This window comes from Osmerus eperlanus, chromosome 21 (genome assembly GCF_963692335.1).
Source record: "Osmerus eperlanus chromosome 21, fOsmEpe2.1, whole genome shotgun sequence".
Classification (NCBI taxonomy): domain Eukaryota; kingdom Metazoa; phylum Chordata; class Actinopteri; order Osmeriformes; family Osmeridae; genus Osmerus; species Osmerus eperlanus.
The window spans coordinates 5,009,587-5,034,156 of NC_085038.1; the positions used below are offsets into that span (position 1 = coordinate 5,009,587).

At 46.6% G+C, this 24,570-nt stretch overlaps 3 protein-coding genes across 10 annotated transcripts in view; 2 read left to right on the plus strand and 1 right to left on the minus strand.

Moving 5' to 3' along the window:
* atp11a (ATPase phospholipid transporting 11A) overlaps positions 1 to 5,234 on the minus strand; it is a 38,361-nt gene extending 33,127 nt beyond the window's left edge. The window contains exon 1 of the mRNA XM_062446559.1: positions 4,870 to 5,234. Coding sequence (XP_062302543.1) covers positions 4,870 to 4,908 — 39 coding nt within the window. The 5' untranslated portion in view covers positions 4,909 to 5,234. The remainder of the gene's footprint in view (positions 1 to 4,869) is intronic.
* Positions 5,235 to 5,872: 638 nt separating this feature from the next.
* tubgcp3 (tubulin gamma complex component 3) lies at positions 5,873 to 19,622 on the plus strand. The gene is made up of 22 exons (XM_062447043.1): positions 5,873 to 6,135; positions 6,886 to 6,993; positions 7,460 to 7,527; positions 7,814 to 7,891; positions 8,056 to 8,282; positions 9,509 to 9,675; positions 10,366 to 10,478; positions 11,921 to 12,046; positions 12,211 to 12,279; positions 12,446 to 12,578; positions 12,735 to 12,901; positions 13,606 to 13,716; positions 13,879 to 13,987; positions 14,206 to 14,395; positions 14,598 to 14,733; positions 15,279 to 15,347; positions 15,716 to 15,851; positions 16,190 to 16,278; positions 16,451 to 16,582; positions 16,896 to 17,036; positions 17,443 to 17,559; positions 17,876 to 19,622. The coding sequence occupies exons 1-22, from the start codon at positions 6,060 to 6,062 to the stop codon at positions 18,035 to 18,037; spliced, it is 2,724 nt and encodes a 907-aa protein (XP_062303027.1). The 5' UTR covers positions 5,873 to 6,059; the 3' UTR covers positions 18,038 to 19,622.
* Positions 19,623 to 22,907: 3,285 nt separating this feature from the next.
* mcf2la (mcf.2 cell line derived transforming sequence-like a) overlaps positions 22,908 to 24,570 on the plus strand; it is a 33,415-nt gene continuing 31,752 nt past the window's right edge. For 5 of the 8 annotated variants that reach the window (XM_062446602.1, XM_062446605.1, XM_062446609.1 and 2 more), the window contains exon 1: positions 22,909 to 23,357. In XM_062446602.1, the coding sequence (XP_062302586.1) occupies positions 23,189 to 23,357 (169 nt within the window). In that variant the 5' untranslated portion in view covers positions 22,909 to 23,188. Of the gene's footprint in view, positions 23,358 to 23,910; positions 24,053 to 24,570 lie in introns of those variants that run through there. The other 3 variants (XM_062446604.1, XM_062446613.1, XM_062446606.1) reach the window with 2 other exon arrangements.

The window sequence follows — 24,570 nt, forward strand, 5'->3', positions numbered from 1 at the left end:
TGGATAAACTGTTTATAAGAAATGGGTTGAAATTTCCATCGAGGGCATCCCGTCAGGTCCATAATGGTTCACTGAGGAGCAGGACGTTTGTCCTGCTCTGGCTCAGAGGAGTGCTCTGAACTTCCCCTTGGGGCGCTGGGAAGCCAGCGAGTCCCAATCAATTGCAGCGCACGGTCGGACGCCATTGATCTCCAACAATGTTGTTGCCGTCTGAGAGAACAGAAACTGGGCACAGGAACTGTGGTGTAGGCAGGGGGAGGTTGAATGTAAACTTTATGCACTGCTTTGAAACACCATTAAAGCAGTCTATAGCGCCGGCCAATAATCAATAACTCTCTGAGCGGTGCGCCGTAAAACGCTCCGATGCCCTGGATGGACGGAAATTTGGAGGGAAGAAAAGAGAGAGGGATGATGTGCTTGAAAGAAAGTGAAGGAAAGAACCTGAAGAAAGTTAGATCAGGTAGATAAGAGAAAGGAGGCGACAGGACAAAGTAAACTAAGTAAAGATGGATCTCTCTCTCTGGCTTAACTGTATAGGAAGGACCCATAGACCATGGAGGAACAACAGAGTGTGGGGTCAGACATGCAGGGACATTGTATACCGTTCTGAGTGCTCTTTTCCAAGGTTCCGTCACCAAAGTGGAACATTACCAAAGTACAAAACCTTCTCTCTCGCTCCCCTCACTCACTGATGTGGCCTTTCATGCACCGTTAAATCAATGCAATCCATCACATGAGGCCTTTTTCTACAGACGCAGAGCAGTGCTCGCCACTGTCGTTCACCCAGCAGCCAGAGCATGTTGACCGCCACATAGCAACAGAAGATGATAGAGGCTTTGGCAAACTCTGGGGTAGATTTAGGACTAGACCCAGCTGTAGTGTTGGCGCTGGAAGACGATCAAGTACCGGTTGGGTCATTAATGCAGTTATGTATATGTATGTGTTCTGATCATGTATTTTCCCTCTCTATATTGATGGAGGTCAGTCACTGAAGGCATCTGTGTCTATTTTCTAAAATACCTTTACTCCTCTCCTGTAGTAGGAATTTATAGTCGTTTATGGTCGTTTTTGGTCGTTGTTAACTTAAATGTGGTTTAGAACCCGGTCAGGATCATAGGCGCTGTGTTCAAAAGGAAATAACAACACATAATGGATTAAGGAGGAGCCTGTAGAATCCCGTTTAAGAAGTTCAACCCTTCCACAGGGATCCACAGTAGGCTTGTTAAGTAATTAGCACATGGCTGAGAGACCCTGAGAGAAAAAGAGAGAGAGAGACAAAGAGAACGAGAGAGAGAAGAAGACAGAGGGTACTAAAGTGCAGTGAGGTGGGGCTAATATGTAATTACAGTACAGTGTTTAAACAGTCATTATAGGGCTATAGATATAGGAGGTTGACTTCAAACCCTGAAGGTTTCTTCCTATAGTTGAATCAAAGGATTTCACCAGGAATAATTTCCATTTGTCTGGTATTCCCTTCTGTAAGGAAATACAATAGGTCTCCCTTATTTCATTTCCAACTGTAAGAGTGGCCCTAAAAACAACAACGCAAAAGGTATTGAGCTACAATATCGTACTGTGTCAATATGTGATTCTACGCATGAACATACCCTGGCCACCTTGTGCTGCTAGCGACAAGTGATGTCATAGCCCAGAGGAGAGTCAAGAGGAGAGTCTTTATCCGTTTGGCGTCAATCCAGCTGACCCGATACTGGCCACTGATCTGATCTCTACAATCACCCACCTCAAGCTAGCTCCAGTTTACTGGAGATAGATACACCGTACGCTGTGCACTGCAGAACGCCAGCCTGACACTCATGTTGCGTTTCAGTATTAAATCAATAGTTTGCTGTTCACACACACACACACAGTACATCTTTTGATCTGGTGAGGCGGACAGTACCGTACGTCAAAAGTATTTCACCAACACATTTATTTCGTCAAATATTCAAAGGGATACCGATGAATTTCCCCTTTATGGTTGTTTTGCTTTTAGGACCATTGCATTTAGACTACTTTTTATTGGCTCATCTGGTAGCCCTTCCTGTTCAGTCAATGTTAATACTCCAGGCTACAGTCAAGGGTTGCCTAACCACCCCTTGTGTCCAACTAAATCTACACATTAGAAACAAATGAGCAGTAGGAGTACACAAACCATGTGTTTAGGGTTGACTAGACTCCATCTCAATAACATGAGCTTAACAGGACAGTATAATTATGTTTCTGCACAGTCAGTCTGACCACTTAATACAGTAGTCTTACTGTAAACATTATTCCACCCCCACCCCAGCCAGTAAATGGGATTACCTTGCCTCAACATGGGGCCCAAATGGCCTTGTAATCCCTCAGAAACAGGAAGTGGGAGGGAGGAGCAGGTGACGCCCTTCCTATTCAGGAATCCAAATTAGTCAGCAGTAGATTTGTAATTGGGTATGCACCCATTACTGTAGAACCATGGTGTCACTAGTAAACAACAATGGGCCTGGTCTTCAAAACACATCTAGTAGCCAACAAGAAAGGGATCATTCAGATTAATGATCTACAACTGTAACACCAAGGTTATAACTAGATGAACGTCAGGTGCTGCAAAGAACCATTGAAGAGTTAAGTGCCAGGCCTGATTCACCCAGAGTCCGTCTATCACATTTAAATGAGTGTTATCCTGTTGGTGATGACATGATCCCACAGGACTGTCTGATTGTTCCAAGCCTTTCGAGTTCCCCTTCTTGGAGTAACTGGCAGATGAGGCTGGGGACAGGTTCCAAAGGAATCATTTATCAATACTCCATCACTGTGAATGGAACAGAAAGAAACGCACAGACATACCTGAGAGGAAAGCAGCCCCCCATCTCCATCCCCCCCATCCCCTCGCCACCTCTCTCGCTCTCTCTCGGTAATCCCATGTCACTGTGAATTTCACAAGGAGAGCCTTTTGCTTTTGAAGAGACAAAACTGACAGGCTCGAAGATTAGAGAGTTGTGTGGTCTCGTGCTTATGGTGACATGACCATTTGAAATGTCGTTTCAAGCCAGGAAGTATAGGGAGACTTACGTAACTGTTTGTGTGGAGGTTATCTAATCTAGTTTGAGGTGAAGTTGTGACTGTCTCTAGACACAAGATGCTCATTAGGGAATGGTGTTCCTCTTCATTTAATGGGGACAGTGTAGTAGCGCTCTTCGTGTTTGTACTCAAAGAAATGTTCTTGTATGTTTGTTTATTGTTGACCGTGAAATGTACAGAATGTAGGCTAGTTGATGGTTTGCTGTAGTCTGATGCCTTATGAGGATGATCAATTATATTCATAACTTTTATGGTTGTAGAAAACTGCTGTTTCTATCTCTAAAGTCTGACCTTCTCTCCATGATCTCTCCTGCACACCCTATCCACTCCATCCCCCTCTCCTGTCTGCTCTCTTCACGCCAGCCAGAATTACTCTTCATAACACATCATCTTCTCTTCACTGTGCCTCTATGTGACAAAACAACTCCAAGCGTATACTCTACTGGCTTCATGCTCTCTAATCCGCACACAGAGTTGCTCTTTAATGGCCATTGGTCAAAGCAAATATCATGACACGTCTTTTTGGTTTTGAAGTGCATGGTAGAAGATTACGTAAATCCATTGAACCCAACTTCTAGTCATTGTTTTTGCTGGAAATATCACACCACCGAAACATAAATTGTTAACCCAAGAAAGACGCGGGCATTACAAATGTTTTTGAAAGTCGTACTGATTAAACCAAGTGTCTTAATTTGCTTATTTAAAGCTATGGCGTTCTTGGGTGATGATGGCATGGGTGTGTAGAGGATGATGCCTGAGCTGAAGGTAGTGATGTTCATTACGTAAGCGCTATTGTGAATTTGGCCGCCATCATTCATCATTACAGCATGGCTGCAAATGAATCAGAGTCCCTGCCTGTTGGATAGCGGGTGTGTTTGCTCCTCAAACACAGGTCTCAACACTATCAACAAGTCGTGACCTTCAACGGCGGTAGAGTGGATGTCGCCCAGAAGTCAATTCAATTACAGCGCAACTTCCAATATCACATATCTCATAAACGCACACGGCTTTCTGTCAGTAATTTATTGAGATTTATGTTTTTCACTTTATGATGTACCGTGTAGCAGTTTTTTTTGTGAGCTACAGTACAATATATTTTGTAATATAGTCTTGATAGGAACTTTTCACCCGACGACAGCCCTCAGTTATATGCGCCAATATATATTTTTTGCACATATATGCCAATTGCCTTTGCATGTGAGCAGTTTCGGATTACTGTTCAAGATACATAACTAGTGTTCACTTAAATCCACCACACACACTATGGGATTTACAAGCGCTTTAACCCGCTGGATAATTATCCATACCACTTTCTTTTATAACCATGCTATCTACTTGTTGTTGTGTCAGGTAGTAATAAAAAAACCGCATAGGCTACTATACTGTACATGACTATCACATAATACAATGAAAAACATATATTTAGTTTATGGGGGCAATATAAATTAAGGCTGTAACTCAAGGCGGCTATAGTAGCATTCGTGCAGGTGCCTCTCTTTTTTTCTGGACTTATTACATGGGTGAACATGTGGAACACTATCCGCATTGGCTCGTTAACGAATTAAATTACAATGCTATTGAAAGGCCAGTAATAACATATGTAGCGAAATGGAGAAACTTGCAACCTGGGCAAAGAGAGTTCACGGCAGCCTATTTAGACGCTGTAGTTTCTCAGCTTTCAATGCAGTTGAAGCGTAGACTACACTCAACTTTGAGTCAATTTGAATTCATTCAAAACCTTTGCAGGTTTTTATCCACTTTCTACTACTTCCTGACAACCGTGCAAGTTGGCATTAAAGTAGAAATACTTACGTATCTGCTGATGAGGTTCCGAATTGTGCTAAAATCCATTTTCTCACCGGTTCCACCTGGTTCAAGTTTCTTGGTCCGTGCACCTAGTTATAGTCGTTTGACGCTAGCTTGTTTCTATATCTTCTCTGCGCTCCATGACTTTCGGATAGTCTCCTTTTCTACGGGAGAAGTAGACTGCTTGTGGACAACATCATTTGGCTTTTATTTAAACATTTTCATTAGTTCAACAAGCAATGCTGTCTTCCTTCTATACGAAGAAAATTACAATTCGACAGAAACACGGTCGCCCTACTTCTTTAAAGTAATTTACACAACTATAGTCCCTCTTTCCTCTCCTCCCTTCTCTCTCTCACCTTCCTTGCGCTTGTAATCTTCTAGGTTTTGCTGTGGGCAAATGAGCTTTTCGTTCATAATACGTCACGGGAGCCGTGAGCGCTTGCGCACTCTAGTGTCACATAAATGCCTAGGGAAATTTTGCAGTACAGCTGACTTTTTGCTTGTTTCATATAGCCTTTGTGTTATTTGCCGAGTGAGTCATCAATTCGCAAAATACATCATAGACGCATTTGTGTTTGTGTGTTTGTGGAGACAAAGATAATTAATAAGTATATAACAGTGCAATAACTTGGCAGCCTAGTTTTAGAAGTACATTTGAAGCTGAATGTAGGAGGATAAAAACATTAAAAGCCTTTTCATGCGTTAAATATTCACTCTGAAACTTGTGTACCCCATGAAACGGGGTACGGGAGCTGTCCCCGCCTGTAGTGCTGAAACGTACGCACATGTGAAGAGGTGACTTTATGTTTTAAGTTTCAACAATTCAGAACAAATCTACCGATTAAAGGCTACATCTTTACATGTGTAATGTACATCTAAAACAACATGACCATCATTTTATTATACGCCTAAGATTTTTTTATATAGTCTACACATGGGGGTAGGAACAATTAGAGTAGGAACCTTTAGTTAAAATAGTTTGTTTCGGAGGGCAATATTTTTATTCCGCTGTCCCATGTCACGGCTTTGCTTGCTAGCAACGCAGCGTACGCTTTCGGCGGGCTCTGCTGAAGTATGGCGTTAGTGCTGGGAGTGTGGGAGCCCAGAATCAACTAGCCGTAGCAGGAATAACTGTTATCTTCCATTATAGCTAGTTCCGCCGTGTTTTATAAGGAGACAGCAAGCTATTAACTATGGCTGCCCTTGATCAAAAGTCTCCCAACGTTCTTCTTCAAAGTCTCTGTTGCAGGATCACTGGGAAGAGCGAAGGTAGGCTAGAAATCTAGTGTTGCTATGCTTACGTCGGTGTCTCTTCATTTATGCTAACTAGCTAGCTCTAGCTAGTTCACTAGCTAACATCTAGCTAGGTATCTAGCTAGCTAGCCAGACAATATAACGACTTAACTGTCCAGCAGAGTTGGCAGCTGATGTTAGCTTGCCGTTAGCATACGTGTGCGTTTTCAAGACAGTTTGCTAGACTACATGATCACCAGCTTCAGCTAACGCGTTACTTACATAGTCAATGTAGGACGTTAGCCAAGCTGCACATAATATAGCAAGACTAGTGCCAATTAGTTAATTCATAAGGGAGGAAGAGAGCCGAGTTACTTTTATTATTGACAGTTTGGCTGGCCTGATTGCTGCATTTGAACTCGAGCCATGGTGATTTAATAGTAGCTGTAGTGTGGTCAAGCTAGGTAGCCTCTGACAGTGGGTGCATCGATGTTGAGGACTTTCATAACCGTAAAGCTAGCTAGTCGCCCAGAGACTGCCCAGAGACCGCGGACGAGTATCCCAGAGAGGGAGAATGTCAGTTAGCCTATATCTGTTGTGGCTTAAGCCATTACTCCTGGCAGTGAAACTTTCTGATAACGTATCTAGCCAGTAAGTAGACAACCAAGTAAACGGTATAAAACCAGGCCTTGAATTTAACATGCTTCAATCTGTACAGTTCCTTTAAGCAATGTGGACCTCAGCACCAAAGAAGTGCAGTTTCTCGTCAGTATTCTCTCATTTTAGCTGAGGTAGCCCACCAGTTCCAGTATGCTGTGAGAGTCGTCGGGAGTAACTATGCCCCCACCATTGAGCGAGATGAGTTCCTGGTGTCGGAGAAGATCAAAAAAGAATGTAAGTGATCAGTTGGGAATCTCTTCCTCAGCTTCGGTTTTAAAGGATATATGAAAGAGACAAAAGAAGAACAGTGAGTTGGAATTTGGCTTTGCATGCTTTCACCTTCCCCGTTCTTGGATGGGAACGGTGTAGGCAAGCACACAATTCAAGTACATTCAGAGTTCTTTCTGGAGCACGACAGTTTCAATTGGTCGTTATTTTATTCATGGGTACTTCAATTGTGTTTACACCATAAAATACCTCTTTGGCCTCACTTTTGACTGAAAACCACAGAGAAATAATAGTAAATTACACTGGATCATGTTGAAAGTCACTCCATTAAAAGCCAAGCATTGATCCAAGCTTAGTAAAAGCAGACACAAAACACTCTAAAGTTTTATCAAGACTGTGCCACTGTAAATCTTTCTATAACTGTTACTAGAAAATGGTCACCTTGGCCCTGTGTTGTGTTCCTCTGCTGCAGTGGTGAAACAGAGAAGAGAAGTGGACGCAGCCCTGTTCTCAGAGCTGCACCGAAAGTTGCAGACTCAGGTCAGTGCCTTCTCTCTCTCTCTCTCTCTCTCTCTCTCTCTCTCTCTCTCTCTCTCTCTCTCTCTCTCTCTCTCTCTCTCTCTCTATCTGAGTAGTACTTTGGAAACACTGCATTGTACCTAACCTCTAGTCAGCCAAACAGAAGTAAAGCTGAATACCTCGAAAGGCTTTCAAATACTACTGGTACATGCTTTTGTTGCCATTTAAACCGAGTGGCATGTAGACTTGACTTTGTTTACTTTTGATTGACATGTCATTTGGAGTGTGTGTGCCTGTCATGTCACAGGGGGTGCTGAAACACAAGTGGTCCATCTTATACCTCCTGCTCAGTCTCTGTGAGGATCCAAGAAAACCATCCAGCAGGGTTTGTACATCAACAACAGTTACACATACACACACCTGGTCTTGCCTTACCTTGTCCCTTCATTCATCTCAGGATTTTCATCCCAGAACTGTACAATGTCATTGCTGAAATGAATAAATAGTGGAATGACAACCTTCCTCACGGTCGCTCTGCATCATTCTTAGGTTGGTAGCTATGGGGCTCTGTTCGCCCAGGCCCTCCCCAGGGACGCCCACTCCACACCCTTCTACTGTACCCGTCCCCAGAGCCTGGCCCTCAGCTACGGCGAGCGCTCAGGCCCTGGGCCTGCCGCCGGCCACATCTCTGCCAGCATGGGCACCAGCGGCATCAGCAGCCTTGGGGTGTACTCCCTCAATGGGCCCACCCCCACACCCCAGTCCCTACTGGCCGGGTAAGAGCCACTTAGCACGCTTGGTATGGAGCCCGGCCAACCGACGGCCATGATAACCTGTCAGCCTTGTACCATAGACACAAGCTAGCGTACAGTTCAATAAAATAGAATTAAACGATCAATCAGAATGCCGTTTTATCTTGTCTGCTCGGACCAGGGTTGGGATTTGATACTGTGAGGCTGGATGCGCGTGCTGCAATGCCACACGTGCACACATTATGCATACTGGACACAAGGTTGCCTTCGTTTGCGGAATTCTAAAGTTAGAATCAGAGCAAAGATCTCATTGTTGAGATTGATCCAAGGGCTACTCTCTAGAACTCCAAAATCAAGCATTACCCTAACTATAGAGAGCCTGATGGACTTGTTGTCCATCAGGCTGTATTAAAAGTTGGCTGTATGTATATTAACTTTTGGGGTTTGTCCAGGTCCAATCAATCTGTAAGATTGCCATTTACACAACCCACCATCTCTGATTCTTCTGAGATGGGATTTTATTCATTTGAAGCCAACATAATCACATGTAAAAATAAATATATAAATAATTAATTTAATTTGACTTCAGAGAGCTCTAACCAAAATTGCACAGTTTTTAGATTATATGTATTATTAGTCATTTGTAAACAGAATCAGAAACAGCTTTATTCGCCAAGTAAGTTTGCACAAACAAAGAATTTACTATGGCGGGATAGTGACATAGTAAAAACATATACTTTTCAGTAAAAACATATACTGAAAGCAGAAAAAGAAAGAGACTACAATGATCTGTTAGAACATGGATCTGAGATGGAAGGTGTCATGGCTGCTCGATTTCACACTGAACCACCCTTTAGCTTTCCAGTCTGTCGACTACATCAATTATGCAAAGCCCCCTCCGCGTTTCATCTGCACTCAAGTGTCTGTGCCCGGCTGTTGGACTGATAATGGATGTATTTTATGGTTGGGCTGAGTTGGTCATCAACACTGTTCAAATTGTCAGGGGTGCAGAGTGATGGTTCAAATGTCTTTCTGTGTTGTAGGATGTCAGAACCCCCTGATTAAGAGTGTACTAGCCTCGGCCCTGTGGCTGGTAATGGGGCCACAGGTGGGTGTGCATTAGGGGGCGTAAACCTGTTTGTAGGAGGCAGAGGAGGATTGGTGTGAACAGCAGCTCCTTGAAATTCAGAGTGTTGCTTACAGAGAGGTGTGTGTGTGTGTGTGTGTGCGTGTGTGTGTGTGTGTCCCAGACAACCTCCCCAGTCCGCAGGGCAGCTGCTGGGTTCCAGGTTAGCATGGACCCTCCCCGTCAACGCCCCCCCGGCCCCCCTGGCACAGGCTACCTCACGCCCCCACCTGGGACCCGCCGCTCTCTCCACCCGGGCTCCACGAGCACACCGCGACGGAGACCCCAACGGTGAGCCCTCTACGGGGTCTAGCACCTGACAGGTGTGCTGGCTGTGTCCCCTCTACGGGGTCTAGCACCTGACAGGTGTGCTGGCTGTGTCCCCTCTACAGGGTCTAGCACCTGACAGGTGTGCTGGCTGTGTCCCCTCTACAGGGTCTAGCACCTGACAGGTGTGCTGGCTGTGTCCCCTCTACAGGGTCTAGCACCTGACAGGTGTGCTGGCTGTGTCGGTGGGTGTGTTTGTGAGTGGCCCAGTTCTCCAGTCCTCTCTGAGTGATTTCTGTGTCATGTGCAGTAGATAACCATGTGACGTATGAGAGCATTTCATATCATTTTAGACATCCATTACTCATGGCCGGGCTGAAAACAATCTAAGAGGGAGTGAATGATTGATGTTTGAATTGGAGGGAGAAGGGATGGGTGGGTTAGAGGTCACCGTGCTTGTACACAGCACTCGTCTGATTCAATAAGGTTCACAGCTGTCGACCGGTGTCCGGGTAGCTAAAACACTTAATTTCTCTCTCTCAGAAACAAGCTGAATCGACAGCGCGGTCTACATCGTTTATCCTACCATTAGGCCTTGCTGTTTTGTCCGTCACCGTGGAGGTTCCGTTTTAAATAGACCACGGTTATTTATTGATCATGGATATTTCTGTATCTTCAGCGTATTCTTTTCCCTGTCTTCTGACCCACTCCTAGCTGAGTTGGGGGAGCCAGCTCTGGTGAGGGACATCCTGTACGTGTTCCAGGGGATCGACGGCAAGTTCATCAAGATGAGCGGCGCCGACAACTGCTACAAAATCGACTCCAAGGTGCGCCGTATTTTGTCACGGACATATCCAGGATTACAAACCATCAGTAAATTCTGCTTCAAAACCCGACTCCAAGGTGTTTTGAAACTTGTTATACATAATGATCAGAGTAACATACATCACCAGCATCGATGTATTGCTTTATAAATGGCCAGACTGTAATATACAGGGGGGGACCACTTTCCTCAGGCCTCCAGGGAAATCTGTTCCCCCGGGGAAATCTGTTCCCTCTATGTTCTCAGTGTAAGAGACACATTAGGATCACTAGGGTCACTGTAAAATAAGGAATGAAAGATGAGTATCCTAAAATTCAATGATTAAGATCATTATGTATAACAAGTTTAATCTATACACCAGTCTTTTACACTGAGAACACAGGGGGAACAGATCTCCCTGGAGGCCTGATGAAAGTGGTTCCACCCTCTATATTACAGTCTGAGGATTTTGGACGCATAATGTATAGATGAAACTTGTTATACATAATGATCACAGTAACATACATCACCAGCATCACCTTATTGCTTTATAAATGGCCAGACTGTAATATACAGGGGGGGGACCACTTTCCTCAGGCCTCCAGGGAAATCTGTTCCCCCGGGGAAATCTGTTCCCTCTATGTTCTCAGTGTAAGAAACTGGTGTATAGATGAAATGTATTACACTTTATGATCACTGTAAAATACTGAATGAAAGAGAAGTATCCTCAAAATATGACACCGACTTGCCTATTTATCGTACAGTACATTAGTTCATTTCTGCCTGCAACAAAACGTAAGGTTGTGTGTTAAAAACAACACACACAATAATAAAATTTATAGCAACAAGCTAAAATATAAACAATCGTCCGAACAAGACAATGCTCACGAAGAACTAGGCATTTTCAGTTCCAATTGGGATACCTGAATTCTCTGGGACACAGAGTTCATTTGGAGCCCTGCGCCTAGCACTGAGTAGCGCCCTGCACCACACCCATGTCCCTCAGCCCCTCCTGCCCGTGTCCAACAGCAGTGCTCAGCACTTGGCCTCGAACGCATCAGCATCAAGGCTCAGAGAACGAGGTAAAATGAGGTAAAACCAGCAGTGGATCGATGCTGGGCTGTTTGGACAGGCTCCACATTGATGCTACAGTCTGCTCCAGGGGACCGGCGTACTAAACCATTCTAATATTTCCACAAATTCTAGTCCACCGTTCCTATAACACAGGTCCCTGAGAACTATATATATCGCTTCTGTATCAGATAAGGAAACACTGGGTTCTTGGTTATTGGTCCATATTATTAATGGGTCCAAATAGCTTTTGAATTCCCCATGTTTTCCAGAAGGACGTAGTTGTGGCTTTATTAGTTTAAATTAACCTGTTGGTCTACATATTTGACAAAAATACTTCCGATCACTGTACTGTACCATGGCCCAGCTTGGTTGTGATGCTGGGTGTGTCCCTAGGTGGAGCTGTGTAAGTCCCTGAGGGACACCAGCAGTCGGCTGTCTGAGCTGGGCTGGCTGCACAACAAGATCAGGAAGTATACAGACGCACGCAGCCTGGACCGAGCCTTTGGCCTAGTGGGACAGGTGAGTGTGTGTGAACACAGGACGTATGTTAGGGTAGGTGTATTGTGCGTGTGAAAACCAAAAGTGAGGCTGTGGGTGCAGGTTGAGAGTGGGTTTGAACACAAGAAGTGTATTAATGTGGTTGAGCTGTTGACAGGACGTTCTCTCTCTCTCCCTCCCTCCAGAGCTTCTGTGCCTCCCTGCATCAGGAGCTGAAGGAGTACTACAGGCTGCTGTCAGTCCTCCACTCCCAGGTAACCACCTCATCCCCCTCTCCACTTCTCTCTTCTTCCTTTCATCCATCTTTTATCTTTCATCCATAGATTTTTCATGTTTTATTCCGTCTCGCCATCATAATGGTTTGTCCCGCAAACACTGTCTGGATGGTTTACACTGTGTGTGTGTGTGTGTGTGTGTCAGTTGCAGGTGGAGGATGACCAGGGAGTCAGCCTGGGGCTGGAGAGCAGCCTGACCCTCAGACGTCTGCTGGTCTGGACGTACGACCCCAAGATCCGTCTCAAAACCCTGGCCGCCCTGGTCGACTTCTGCCAAGGTCTGTGCACTTCTGATCGTTTATACAGACACGTGAATTTATGTGATGTTTTGTGTGAAGTACCACAAGTGATTGATGGATTGCTGATCTGTAAGTGCACGTACACTTCCTGTGGGGATTGTGGAACTCCCTCTCTCTCTCCCTGTGTGTGTGCAGGGCGGAAGGGGGGCGAGCTGGCGTCCGCGGTCCATGCCTACGGTAAGACAGGCGACCCCCAGATGAGGGCGCTGGTCCAGCACATCCTCAGCCTGGTGTCACACCCCATCCTCAACTTCCTGTACCGCTGGATCTACGACGGCGAGCTGGAGGACACCTACCACGAGGTGCCTCTGACACACACACACACAGCAACTCAGACACCTGCTAAGCACACACACACTGATTCAAACATGGTCAAACGCATACATACATGCAGGTGAGGTCTTTGTGGAGAGCTCCACACAGGAGCTTCACACAGTTTGGCTTCCCAGCAGAGAGAGAGGGAGAGGAAGAGGGGGGGGGGGGGGAGAGTCATCATGAAGAGTGATGAGACAAAACTAATGGAGAGCTGACCCGCCATAACTTCCCTCCAACCTCGACCCGCTAAGTGCTGACTCAGGGAAGAGGCCAGAGTTGTGGCCGGCAGTCTTCGCAGGCGGACGCTAGCCGGACAGGCTATTCTGAGAGCTTCTTATTTAAAGCTCTTCAGTATCGAGCCCTGTGGTAGCAGGTCTGATGTAAAGAAGCTGTTATGGAGTGGTTTACCATCAGAGGCAGGCCGTGTACAGGCACCCTTCACGTCACACAGGGTTGGGAAGTGGGGGCAGGGGGAGGAGACGAAAGCTACACTCCCTGACTCGAACTTGGATCGTGTGTGTATGAGAAAAAAGAGACAGACAAGTAGGTGTGTTCATACAAGAGAGACTTACTGTGTACAGGTGTGTGTGTGTGTAAGACATACTTAAATTTACATTTAGTCATTTAGCAGACGCTCTTATCCAGAGCGATCCAGATACTTACCGTACTGGTGTGTGTTTTCTCCCGACAGTTCTTCGTTGCGTCCGACCCTAACGTGAAGACAGACCGCCTGTGGCATGACAAGTACTCTCTGAGGAAGTCCATGATCCCCACCTTCATCACCATGGATCAGGCACGCAAGGTACTGCACACACAGACGCACACACACGCATGCTGCCAGTACTGGGAGATTTAATCCTCCTACGTACAAGCTTTTTTGGTTTCCTCAAACTCAACCTGTGTAGTAGTATACACACTTCAAACCTTTGCAGTCCTGTTGTCCTGAGTGTGTCGTCCTGTGTAGGTCCTCCTCATTGGGAAATCGATCAACTTCCTGCACCAGGTCTGCCATGACAGAACCCCCCCTGGAGCAATCACCCAGGTGTCCAAGTCTGCAGACTCCCCCAAAGATGGTAGAGCCCTCGCCGTTCCTCCCTGTCTCTCGCTCTGTGTCTCTGTCCCTTTCAGTCTCTCAAACTCACATTTCAAGTGCTTAAAAAAGAACGTATTTCCAAAGGAAGCTGTATATACATGGTGTAAAAACCGAATCGAAGTAGTTGTGACAGTATATGACATTCTCTGTCATTCATTCTGTTCCTCTCCCTTTCTAACTGCCTTCCCTCCCTCCCAGCCGCAGAGCTGCTGTCCGACCTGGAGGGGGCGTTCCAGGGGAAGATCGACGCCGCCTACTTCGACACCAGCAAGTACCTTCTGAACGTGCTGAACCAGAGCTACCTGCTGCTGGAACACCTGCAGGCCATGAGGCGCTACCTGCTGCTGGGCCAGGGAGACTTCATACGCCACCTCATGGACCTGCTCAAGTGAGCACTCACATACATACACACACACTCACTAACACACCCAAACAATCTACACGTACTTGTATGCAGGCTGCTGGGTCTGATTTTGTGCTAGTATACACACATACGTATGCTCCATGCCAACACTTTTGGTCTGTATGTGTGTGTGTGTACGTGTGTGTGTACGTGTGTGTGTGTGTGTGTGTGTGTGTACGTGTGCCAGGCCTGAGCTGGCACGGCCAGCCACCACCCTGTACCAGCACAACCTGACGGGCATCCTGGAGACGGCAGTGAGGGCTACCAACGCCCAGTACGACAGTCCTGAGATCCTCAAGAGACTGGACGTTCGCCTGCTGGAGGTACCGGGCTACGCTCTGCTGTACTCGGCTAGGATACGCTCTGCTGTACTCGGCTAGGCTATGCTCTGCTGTGCTCGGCTAGGCTACGCTCTGCTGTACTCGGCTAGGCTACGCTCTGCTGTGCTAGGCTATGCTCTGCTGTACTCGGCTAGGCTACGCTCTGCTGTACTCGGCTAGGCTACGCTCTGCTGTACTCGGCTAGGCTACGCTCTGCTGTACTCGGCTAGGCTACGCTCTGCTGTACTCGGCTAGGCTACGCTCTGCTGTACTCGGCTAGGCTACGCTCTGCTGTACTCGGCTAGGCTACGCTCTGCTGTACTCGGCTAGGCTACGCTCTGCTGTACTCGGCTAGGCTACGCTCTGCTGTACTCAGCTCTGCTCACCCTGACGTTCCACTGAGCATACCCTGCTCTTTATGCTGCTCTGGTTTATAACCTTACTCAGACCAACATTCTCTGCGTTGTGATTTAGTATCCATCACCTGTGACCATGTGACCAGAAGGAGTTGCTGTGTGTTGTCGTAACAACGTGTCTCTCATGTGTAGGTGTCTCCTGGAGATACAGGCTGGGACGTCTTCAGCCTGGACTACCACGTAGATGGACCTATCGCCACGGTAACGAAAACCTCTCAGATTTATTTTTGCTCTCGCTTTCGTTACTCTCTCTTACCTTCCACTCTCCCCTTCTCTGTCTTCTCTCCATCTTGAGTATCACACCCTCTCTCTCTCTCTCCCTGCCTTTCTTTCAGCCAGCCATCCAGCCAGCCCTGTGTGTGTGTGTGTGTGTGTGTGTGTGTGTGTGTGTGTGTGTGTGTGTGTGTGTGTGTGTGTGTGTGTGTGTGTGTGTGTGTGTGTGTGTGTGTGTGTGTGTGTGTGTGTGTGTGTGTGTGTGTGTGTGTGTGTGTGTGTGTGTGTGTGTGTGTGTGTGTGTGTGTGTGGTGTGTGCAGGAAGGTGTAACAATGCAATGTTCCCCATGTGACAGGTGTTCACTCGCGAGTGCATGAGCCACTACCTGAGAGTGTTCAACTTCCTGTGGCGGGCCAAGCGCATGGAGTACATCCTCACTGACATCTGGAAGGGCCAGATGTGCAACGCCAAGCTGCTCAAGGGCATGCCGGGTGTGTAAGACACACACATCTTACGTACACCGATAAAACACATGGACTATGCATTATACACACACAGCAAGGAATACCACTTCTCGTAAATGCTGCAGACGCCTGCAGTTCTCTTTAGGCTCCAACAGAGGGAGACGGTTCACTCCAACCTCGTTTAGACATTAGAGATCCTTTTAAGTAACCTTCGATCGTGTTTTCACGATCGATATTTCTGTCATGGTATTCATATTTTGCCATCTCTGTAAACAATCCTCGTTCAACATTTTCAGTTTGATTGACGTCAAACCAGACTGTAGCTGGGGGGGGCACCTGTGTGACCTGGTGTTGTTGTTGTGTAGAACTCTCCGGCGTGCTGCACCAGTGCCACATCCTGGCCTCAGAGATGGTCCACTTCATCCACCAGATGCAGTACTACATCACCTTCGAGGTCTGAGCCCGAGGACACGCCCCTCTGTCATCGTTTACACGACGCAGCGCACGCCAACACAACATCTCCATGTCCACGGTCACAGATGGGGACAAATGGAAGTTTATAAGTGTGTCGTTTGTTTTTGTGTGCTCATGTACGTGTGTGTGTGTGTGTGTGTGTGTGTGTGTAGGTGCTGGAGTGCTCCTGGGACGAGCTGTGGAACAAGGTGCAGCAGGCCCAGGATCTGGACCACATCATAGCAGCGCACGAGGCCTTTCTGGACAGCGTCATCTCCCGCTGTCTGCTGGACACCAACAGCCGGGTGAGACACCCACACATACACAGGAAGCCCCCGTGCACCGTCCTATCAGACGCTCCCACACACCCACACATACACAGGAAGCCCCCGTGCACCGTCCTATCAGACGCTCCCACACACCCACACATACACAGGAAGCCCCCGTGCACCGTCCTATCAGACGCTCTCACACACCCACACATACACAGGAAGCCCCCGTGCACCGTCCTATCAGACGCTCTCACACACCCACAACTGAAAAACGTGTACAAGGACACTAACTGTTCCTTCTTTCCTTCCCTCCTTACTTCTTCCTCCCCACCTGCGTGCGGTCCAGTCGCTGCTAAACCAGCTGAGGGCGATCTTCGACCAGATCATCGAGTTCCAGACGGCCCAGGACTCTCTGTACCGCTCAGGGCTGGAGGAGCTGGCCCTCCGGCTGCAGTACGAGGAGCGCAAGAAGCAGCGGGAGCAGGAGGTGGGTGCAGGGAGGAGGTGGGTGCGGGAGGAGGGGGGTCCGGGGAGGAGGTGCACCCAAAATGGCCTCCGCACCCTCTATGAATCCCGTGTAGCAGACCGGTACTGCATCTGGAGCCCAGCCATGAGCAGCTGACTCCAGTCCTCTCTTCCTAACGGCCTCCATATTGATTTTCTGCAGCCGGTCGATGTGACTCTCCGAAGTGTTTAAAAACAAACAACGACCTTGCCAGGCCTGTATTTTCAACAGGTCGCAAGTGTGAATAATTAACATAATTCCAACGGCTAAAAGCCTTTCAAGGTGCCAGGGTGTTGGACCAGTGGGAAGGTGGGGGGAGTGCTGGATGTTTTATTGGTCTAAATGACCAATGTGATGAATTATTGAGTGTGTGTTCTTTTGTTTTTAGGGTGTGTGGGGTGTGACGGGTGAGCAGGAGGCAGAGGAACAGAAGAGGGTCCAGGACTTTCAGGACACCATCCCCAAAATGCGCTCCCAGCTCCGTATCTTGACACACTTCTACCAGGTACGAGGTCCACCCCCTCCCCTCGCCCCACCACCACGCCATCGCAGACTCGCATTGGTCCGCTGGTGTCTCTCTAGGGTCGCTAGGCTGACCGGACCTTTACCCGACCCACCTCACTCATGCTGATGATAGTTTGATGTCTTGTGCATGAATAGCAGGCAAACAGCAGTTGATTTCATCTCAATTTTTCTCTCAATCCATTCCTCCCCCTCTCCTTCGTCCCTTCCTCTCTCTCCCTTAATTCCTCCTTCTCTCCCTCCCTCCACCTTTCCGTCTCCCTCCCCTCCCCCGTGCCCTCTCTGGGTCTCTGTCCCAGGGTATAGTCCAGCAGTTCCTGGTGCTGCTGATGACCAGCCCGGACGAGAGCCTGCGCTTCCTCAGCTTCCGGCTGGACTTCAACGAGCACTACCGGGCTCGGGACCCCCGCCTGCGCGCCTCCCTGGGGGCCACCAGGGGGCGGCGATCCTCCAACATCTGACATCAGCCCCACGGGTCCAGGCAGCAGAACCAGCCGGAACCCTCTGGTAGTGGACAGGGCTGACGATATTGTGAAATCAGTGACGGCCCTTTTGTGTCGCCTTGGAAAGGTGACTGGATACCTATGCTATGAGTTCATGAGGTGGCTTGGGGAGAGTTTGTGACATCATGTGTCACGGGCAACATCCCAGATGGAATGACTCCGGTGTTATGACGTTGTGACATCACAATGGTGCCAGACAGAATCTGCTTTGACATCATTTCTGGCTGTAGAGTTTATGACATCATAGGGATGGTGTTCTCCAATGGACGCTGACGTCATAATTAACCGTTCAAGCTCTAGAGATGATCTAGATCACCTATGGTCTATGGTGCTGGAGAAATGGGGCCATTGCAGCAAATTCTGTCTGGCCTTTTTTGTTGCTTTTATACTCCCCAATGCAGATAGGGCTATGTTCACAGTCAAACTAATGAAAGGGAAAGTAAAAAGATTAAGGCTTCCCTACCCCCCTAAAGTTTTTTGCCAAATCACCCGTCTCTACACATACACACACACGCACACACTTTGTTCACCTTTCTCATCCATTGGCTGTTCCTTAGTAAGGAGCATGTAGAAGTCTTTGTCATTTCCTGTAATGCAAGGGCATGTTCTCCCTCAAGGCTTGCTTGCTTGAGGTGACCCATTTCATCAGAATTCCCTGTTGCACACCTGAATGTCCGATTTATTTACCCCTTTGGTCTGTTTACATTTTATGGGACATTTTATTGAGTTTTTCCAAAATGTTGACTTATTTAATTTGTTTCTTACCATTGTCTTAAAATATGCATTGTGTGTATATGTCTCAAAACACTTTAAGAACTGTAACAGTTGTAAGATGGCAGGATGGTGCCAAATCGGCACTGTGCATCTCCATTCTTTCTCAAGTGCTTGAGAACCAACTCCAAGACCGGTATTGTTGTCTTAGTGTTTTTCATCATTTACGTGTTTGTTTTCTGTGTTTTCACCGCAAGACAGATCTTCTCCCCTACTAGTATAGTACTGAACTAACATGGTCAATTAATTCCAGAATTGTAAAAGACAGATTTATCAAACCCTTTTTTTTTCTTTTTTTTTTCTTTTTTTTTTGCACACATCACCCTTCTCTCTTTCCCCAACCCCTTACATCCTGAAACAGTGTTGCCATTCTTATTGTGTGAGTGCTTGAAGCTGATAACTGAATAGAACATGGTAATATGACTGGCACTCTGCCCAGCACCCCCCTCTTTTACAATACAATACACCTGTTGATGTTTCTGGTCAAATCTTTCTATTTCCTTCTGAGGGAACCCTGGTGTCTGTTAAAGACCAGGGTGTTGATATCCACAGGCCTACTCTTTATGATGTGGGATGACCGGTAGAAGAGGTCATATAAAACTATTGATGTGACTTATGTGCTTCTTCTTCCCATCTCATGTCCTCTTAAGGTGCCGCTAGGAGACCAGGCTTTGGAAGTCAAAAGTAAAATTATTTCCGTTGTATAGCACAGATGTATAGTAAATACTATGGAAACAAATGTCTTGTCAACTCTTTAATAAACTCTTTTTTTTTAATTAAAGGACATGCATTTTTTATGTGCTTTTTCACTTTGGGCAATGGTGCCTGTTCTCATAAAGACAATAGGCATCGAGTGTGAAAAAAATTGCGGCTGAGTTTAAATTTAATGAGGTGTCTTAGACCCTTTCGTTCTTATTGGTTTGGGAAATTCATCAATTGACGTAAGACGCTGGTGGTCAGTTGGAGACTGTAGATCAAGTTTGTCAAAAGCCACAATACGTAGAATTACCCAGGGAAAGTAGACTTATATAGTGCAAACGCACAGGTGAGTTATCATGAATTGTGTTTTGCAACGTTATGTTCGATGCGCAGTTACGCATTATGATCTAATACGCTAGTCGACATGGAAGCACAGAGCGTAAATGTGTCATGTGAACAATTGCTGTCGTGATGACATGCGTACAATGCTGTTGTGTCATTTGACTTTTGCAAACAAAACAATCTGTTTATAAACATTGCTTTTAAAGGTCAACGAAGTTTATGTCTAGTTCGACTGGATGGTAGATAATTCATTGGCCATGCGGTGGCAGCATTGGTCATGCTGTCTACGATTGAGTGGTACACATATGAAAAGTGAATTAGATAATCGGTGTGTGTGTGAGCGCGTTTCGCGTGCGTGCTTATTTATGTGTGTGTGAGACAAGTATGTGTCACACCGCTGTCTCGGATGTGTCTGGTTTTGGCGGGTCACAATACCACCCTAATTTGGTGTGCTTGCCTTTGGGATTTGCTATGTTTATGATCTGAAAGCAGTGTTTGATTTTGAGCACAGGTTACATGGTTTAGGGGCGAGTGTTAGATTTTACCAGAAGTCAGAAGTTTTGGAAATGTACACATTTCTTGAAACAGTTGTCCCTGTTTTCAAAACTGTAAACACAAAACCAAATCTTCAAACTAAATTTCCAAAATCTCTGCAGAAGTTTACTTCTGGCAAAATCAAACACTCGGTTGGTCTAAACAGTGGTTTATACCAACCAATAAATACAATGGAATACACTAGGGCAGATGTATGGTGGTATTGTGGGAGAATGTTATATCGGATATTACCTCAGGGGTGGAAAGATATGTGGACCGGTACAGTAATGCCATTCTACATTCCACGAACAGCCAACGAGATTCAAGAGATGGCACACAAGGGAATTGACGACTTCAAAAGACAAAAAAGGGCGATTTGAGGATCATTTGACTCAGGAATTGGCATCGGGTGGAATGCATTAGGAAGAGCATGACTTGCATTTTGTTTTATTTTCGATGCTGTCAAAGTGGTGTGTGTGTGTGTGTGTGTTCACACGTTGCAACATCATTTGATAATGTCTTACAGTAGTATATGATGTTACAATGTACCAGCCATGCTCAGTCCAACTCATGCCTGTGTTCTGAATGCTGTATGTGGTAAAAAATGAGCTAAACCAAGATAAATGTGCATAATGCTGCATGATTCATAGAGACAGTTGATTTGTAGTCTATTGATTTTTTTTTCCTTATTCCAAAATACCTCAAACAGGACTGACCAGCAGGCTCAAAGTAGGGCATCCCCACACAGTGACTTAGAGTTGAATTAATTTCTCTCTATATCATTTATTTAGTTTAGAATTGTTACATTACTTGGAAGAAATTTCCAGGTTATTTTCTTGCCAGTGTGTGCTTGCTCTGCTTTCTGTTGCTTCAAACAGTGGGTCCAGTGCCCTACCTCTCTGACACCAGTCCACATCTCTCTGGTGTTTTACGTACAGTAACTGCTCAGAAGTAGGTCACCATCGTGACTCGGTTCTAAATGTCATGTTTAGCCCCACAGCCATACAGTTGTGTAATTGTAAAAAAATAATTAGACATGGTCTCGTGTTTTAGTTACTCTCACATTGAGGCCAAGCTTTTGTCATTGTTTTAACTCAAAATCATGACAATGGTTTGGCGTAGTGTGTGATGTGTGGTTGTGTTTGACTCTAGATTTGATAGTGGACACAGGGTTGGTCTGTCATCCCTTCCTAAGATCTGTGGATAGTTTTTGAGTGAAAGTCAAGTTGAAGCTATTCCGACCCGCTCCGACCTACTCCACCCAATGTCGCAAGTGAATCAATCTTTCTTGACCGTCTTCTTAGTCACCTCAAAAGAGGGGGGATGTAACAATTTAGGTGGCCAATTTAATGCTGTCTATATACTCTTAACAGTACGATATTTTTATGGGGGGGGGAGTGTCTGTGACAACCGATCAGCTCCCTGGGATTCAATACAGTTTACTATGTCTGAAAGAGTTGATTAGAGAGCTGTAGAATGCAGCTGGTGTCCTGGTGCCCCCCCGCCCCCCGTCCCCCTCAGCTGTCTGCCCTCTGGTCAAGTGTGCCCCAGAGAGGAGCCAGCTGGAGACCCAGAATCAAAATACCTTACCCACAACTACACCCTTCCCCCAGTCCCTAGCTTAACCTCAACCCTGGCCTCTAGACCAGCCCCAAGCCCTATAGCCCTGGCCTGTATCCAGGGTCATAAGCCTTGGTATATATGTACAAATCCATACACATTTGTTATGGCGGGAAATCCCATTGTCTGGTCCAGAAAACACGACTGGCTATGTGAAGGCAAGGTGTTCTGGTTGGAAGAGTTAGTCCTGAGGACAGGCCCTCTGTCTGCTTATCTGATTGAGACGTGCTGAGTCACTGGAGAGAGGAAGCCGTGATGTAAGCTAACCAAGCGTGTCCTCTGTAGAGACAACACTCTTCAGGTGTGTGTGTGTGTGTGTTAAGGTGCCAGGACACACCCAGGTCACAGAGTGAACCTCTGCTCAATCACTAATTGGTTTGTGTTAATTGGTGTTCAGTCTCTGGGGGTGGTCAACGTGGTTAACGCTCTATAAAAGGTTTGTAGGATAAACACAGTTAAAGAATGCTGCACACACACACACACACACACTGGTGTAATTGAGTGAGCAGAGACGGCTCAGACGGAGAGACACTGGGCTGTGAAGCTTGAACAAATGTGACCTTTATTGTCTGGTGTCGCTTTTTGTCGGAAGTGAAGAATGTCATTGTGTGTGGTGGCCTCACATCCTCAACATAGTGGAGAGTGTGTGTCGTGTTTGTGTGTGTGTGTGTGTGTGTGTGTGTGTGCCAGTGTTATTTAGTTTGTCTCCATATCTGTGTCCATCCAAACTGCCTTCATGTGACCGGCCCTTGATCAGTGTGCCCAAACACACACACACACACACACAGATTAAAGCTGGCTGGCGGCTAGTATAATTAGCCCAGCAGAAGGGGATTTATGTTGTAACCAGCAGACAGCACCGCTCCGGGTCCCACTCCGGGTCCCGCCCCTCTCTTCCTCTGCTCCGACCACCGGATGCCTCGCTAAACGTCTGCTAAGATGTTCTCCTCTCCTCCGACACACACACACTACACAGAGAGACCACCTCTTTCAGAAGGAAAGTGAGGAGAGAGGAACGGGAGTTTGGGATAGACTGGAGCTACACACACATCTTGCCTCGACCCTGTCAGCTTGGTTCGGGCCTTAGCTTGTGGGCACCGAAAGATCTTTCTCACGCACGCTCGCTCACGTCGTTGGTGGGTGATGTCTGTGGCGGAGTTGGTGCAGGAGGGCCAGGAGGCTGGGTCGGGTGTGCTGCCCAGACTGGGCCAGGTGGTCCACAGTCTGACCCTCAGTATGGGGCCCCTGGGGCAGGGAAAGCCCCAGGGCAGCACCTCCAAACGACCGAGCTCGACGGAGGACCCGACCACAGGTGAGCTACTCTGTGGGTGTTTTCTGTAAGGATGTCTGTATGTATGTTTTATTGTGTCTTTCTGTCCATGTGCGAATGTGTTCATCCATAGTGGTCCAGCCAGGGTTTCCATTGTCAACATGTTATGAATATTGAGAGAAAAGCTGTTTTTCATATCACTGATATGACAGGATATCCAGATGAGTGGAATTCCCCAGACTAATTTTTCCTCATAAATCTAGGACAACATTGCTGTGTCGTTGTTGTTGTTTGAGACATAACAAACTTCTCATAGAGTAAGAAACTCTGACAAAGGTATGAAAATTCCTCTTCCACCCAAGAAAACAAAGAACTCATTTCTTTTCCTACCACCTAAATCACCCGGCAAAACATTAGAGCCACAGTCATTTTGACCGAGCTCACCCTAGCTAACCCCACTAGCCTAGCTAATGAGTAACCTCCAAGTTGAACCCTGCTGCTTGATTACCAGAGTCTGATAGCTTGTTAGCACATTAGCCTCTCGTCAAGAAGCACCTGTGAAGGGCTCCATTCAAAGGTGCCAGTCTAGTCTGCAGTTAGTTTGTGGTGGTGTTGTGGATTTGTGCATTCATTGGGGTGTGAAGACTCCAAGGTAAACATGTTAGCCAGCCTGTGGAGTTGCAGGGGAGCATCTAAGAGAAGAGAGGGCTACAGGAGCACGCAGGTGACTGCGCACGGTGAGTGAGTTTGGACTTGTGTCAGCTAATGATTAAAGTTTATCAAATCAAAGTGAGACACGCTCTCTTCTCAAAAGCTGTGTTGTTAATTGTGTTTGAAGACAGAAACTGTGGCCAAAGGGGTGTGGTTCTCACAGAGTGAGACGTTATGGTATGTGTTTGTGTGTTGACGACTTAAATGCAATGGTGTAACGTTCAATGTTGATGGAGTGATTTAGGGAGATTATGTTGAGGTGTAAATGTCAATACTCGCGAGATGCCCAGTGAATATGCAGTCCTGGAAACCAGAAAACCATTAGCAGTGTTCCTAGGCTGAAGGGATAAGACATTAGACTTTGAGCAATAACAATTTTGCAATGCGACCTTCCACTTCCTGGGATAATCACTGATTTGACAGAGGATTCGTATGAGCTATGTAGAAACACATTTACTCCTTTGTAATGGACCAGGTGAGAACCATAGCTTTATCTTAACTACTTCTGAGAGAGGGAGAGAGAAAAGGGGCGGGGCACATAAAC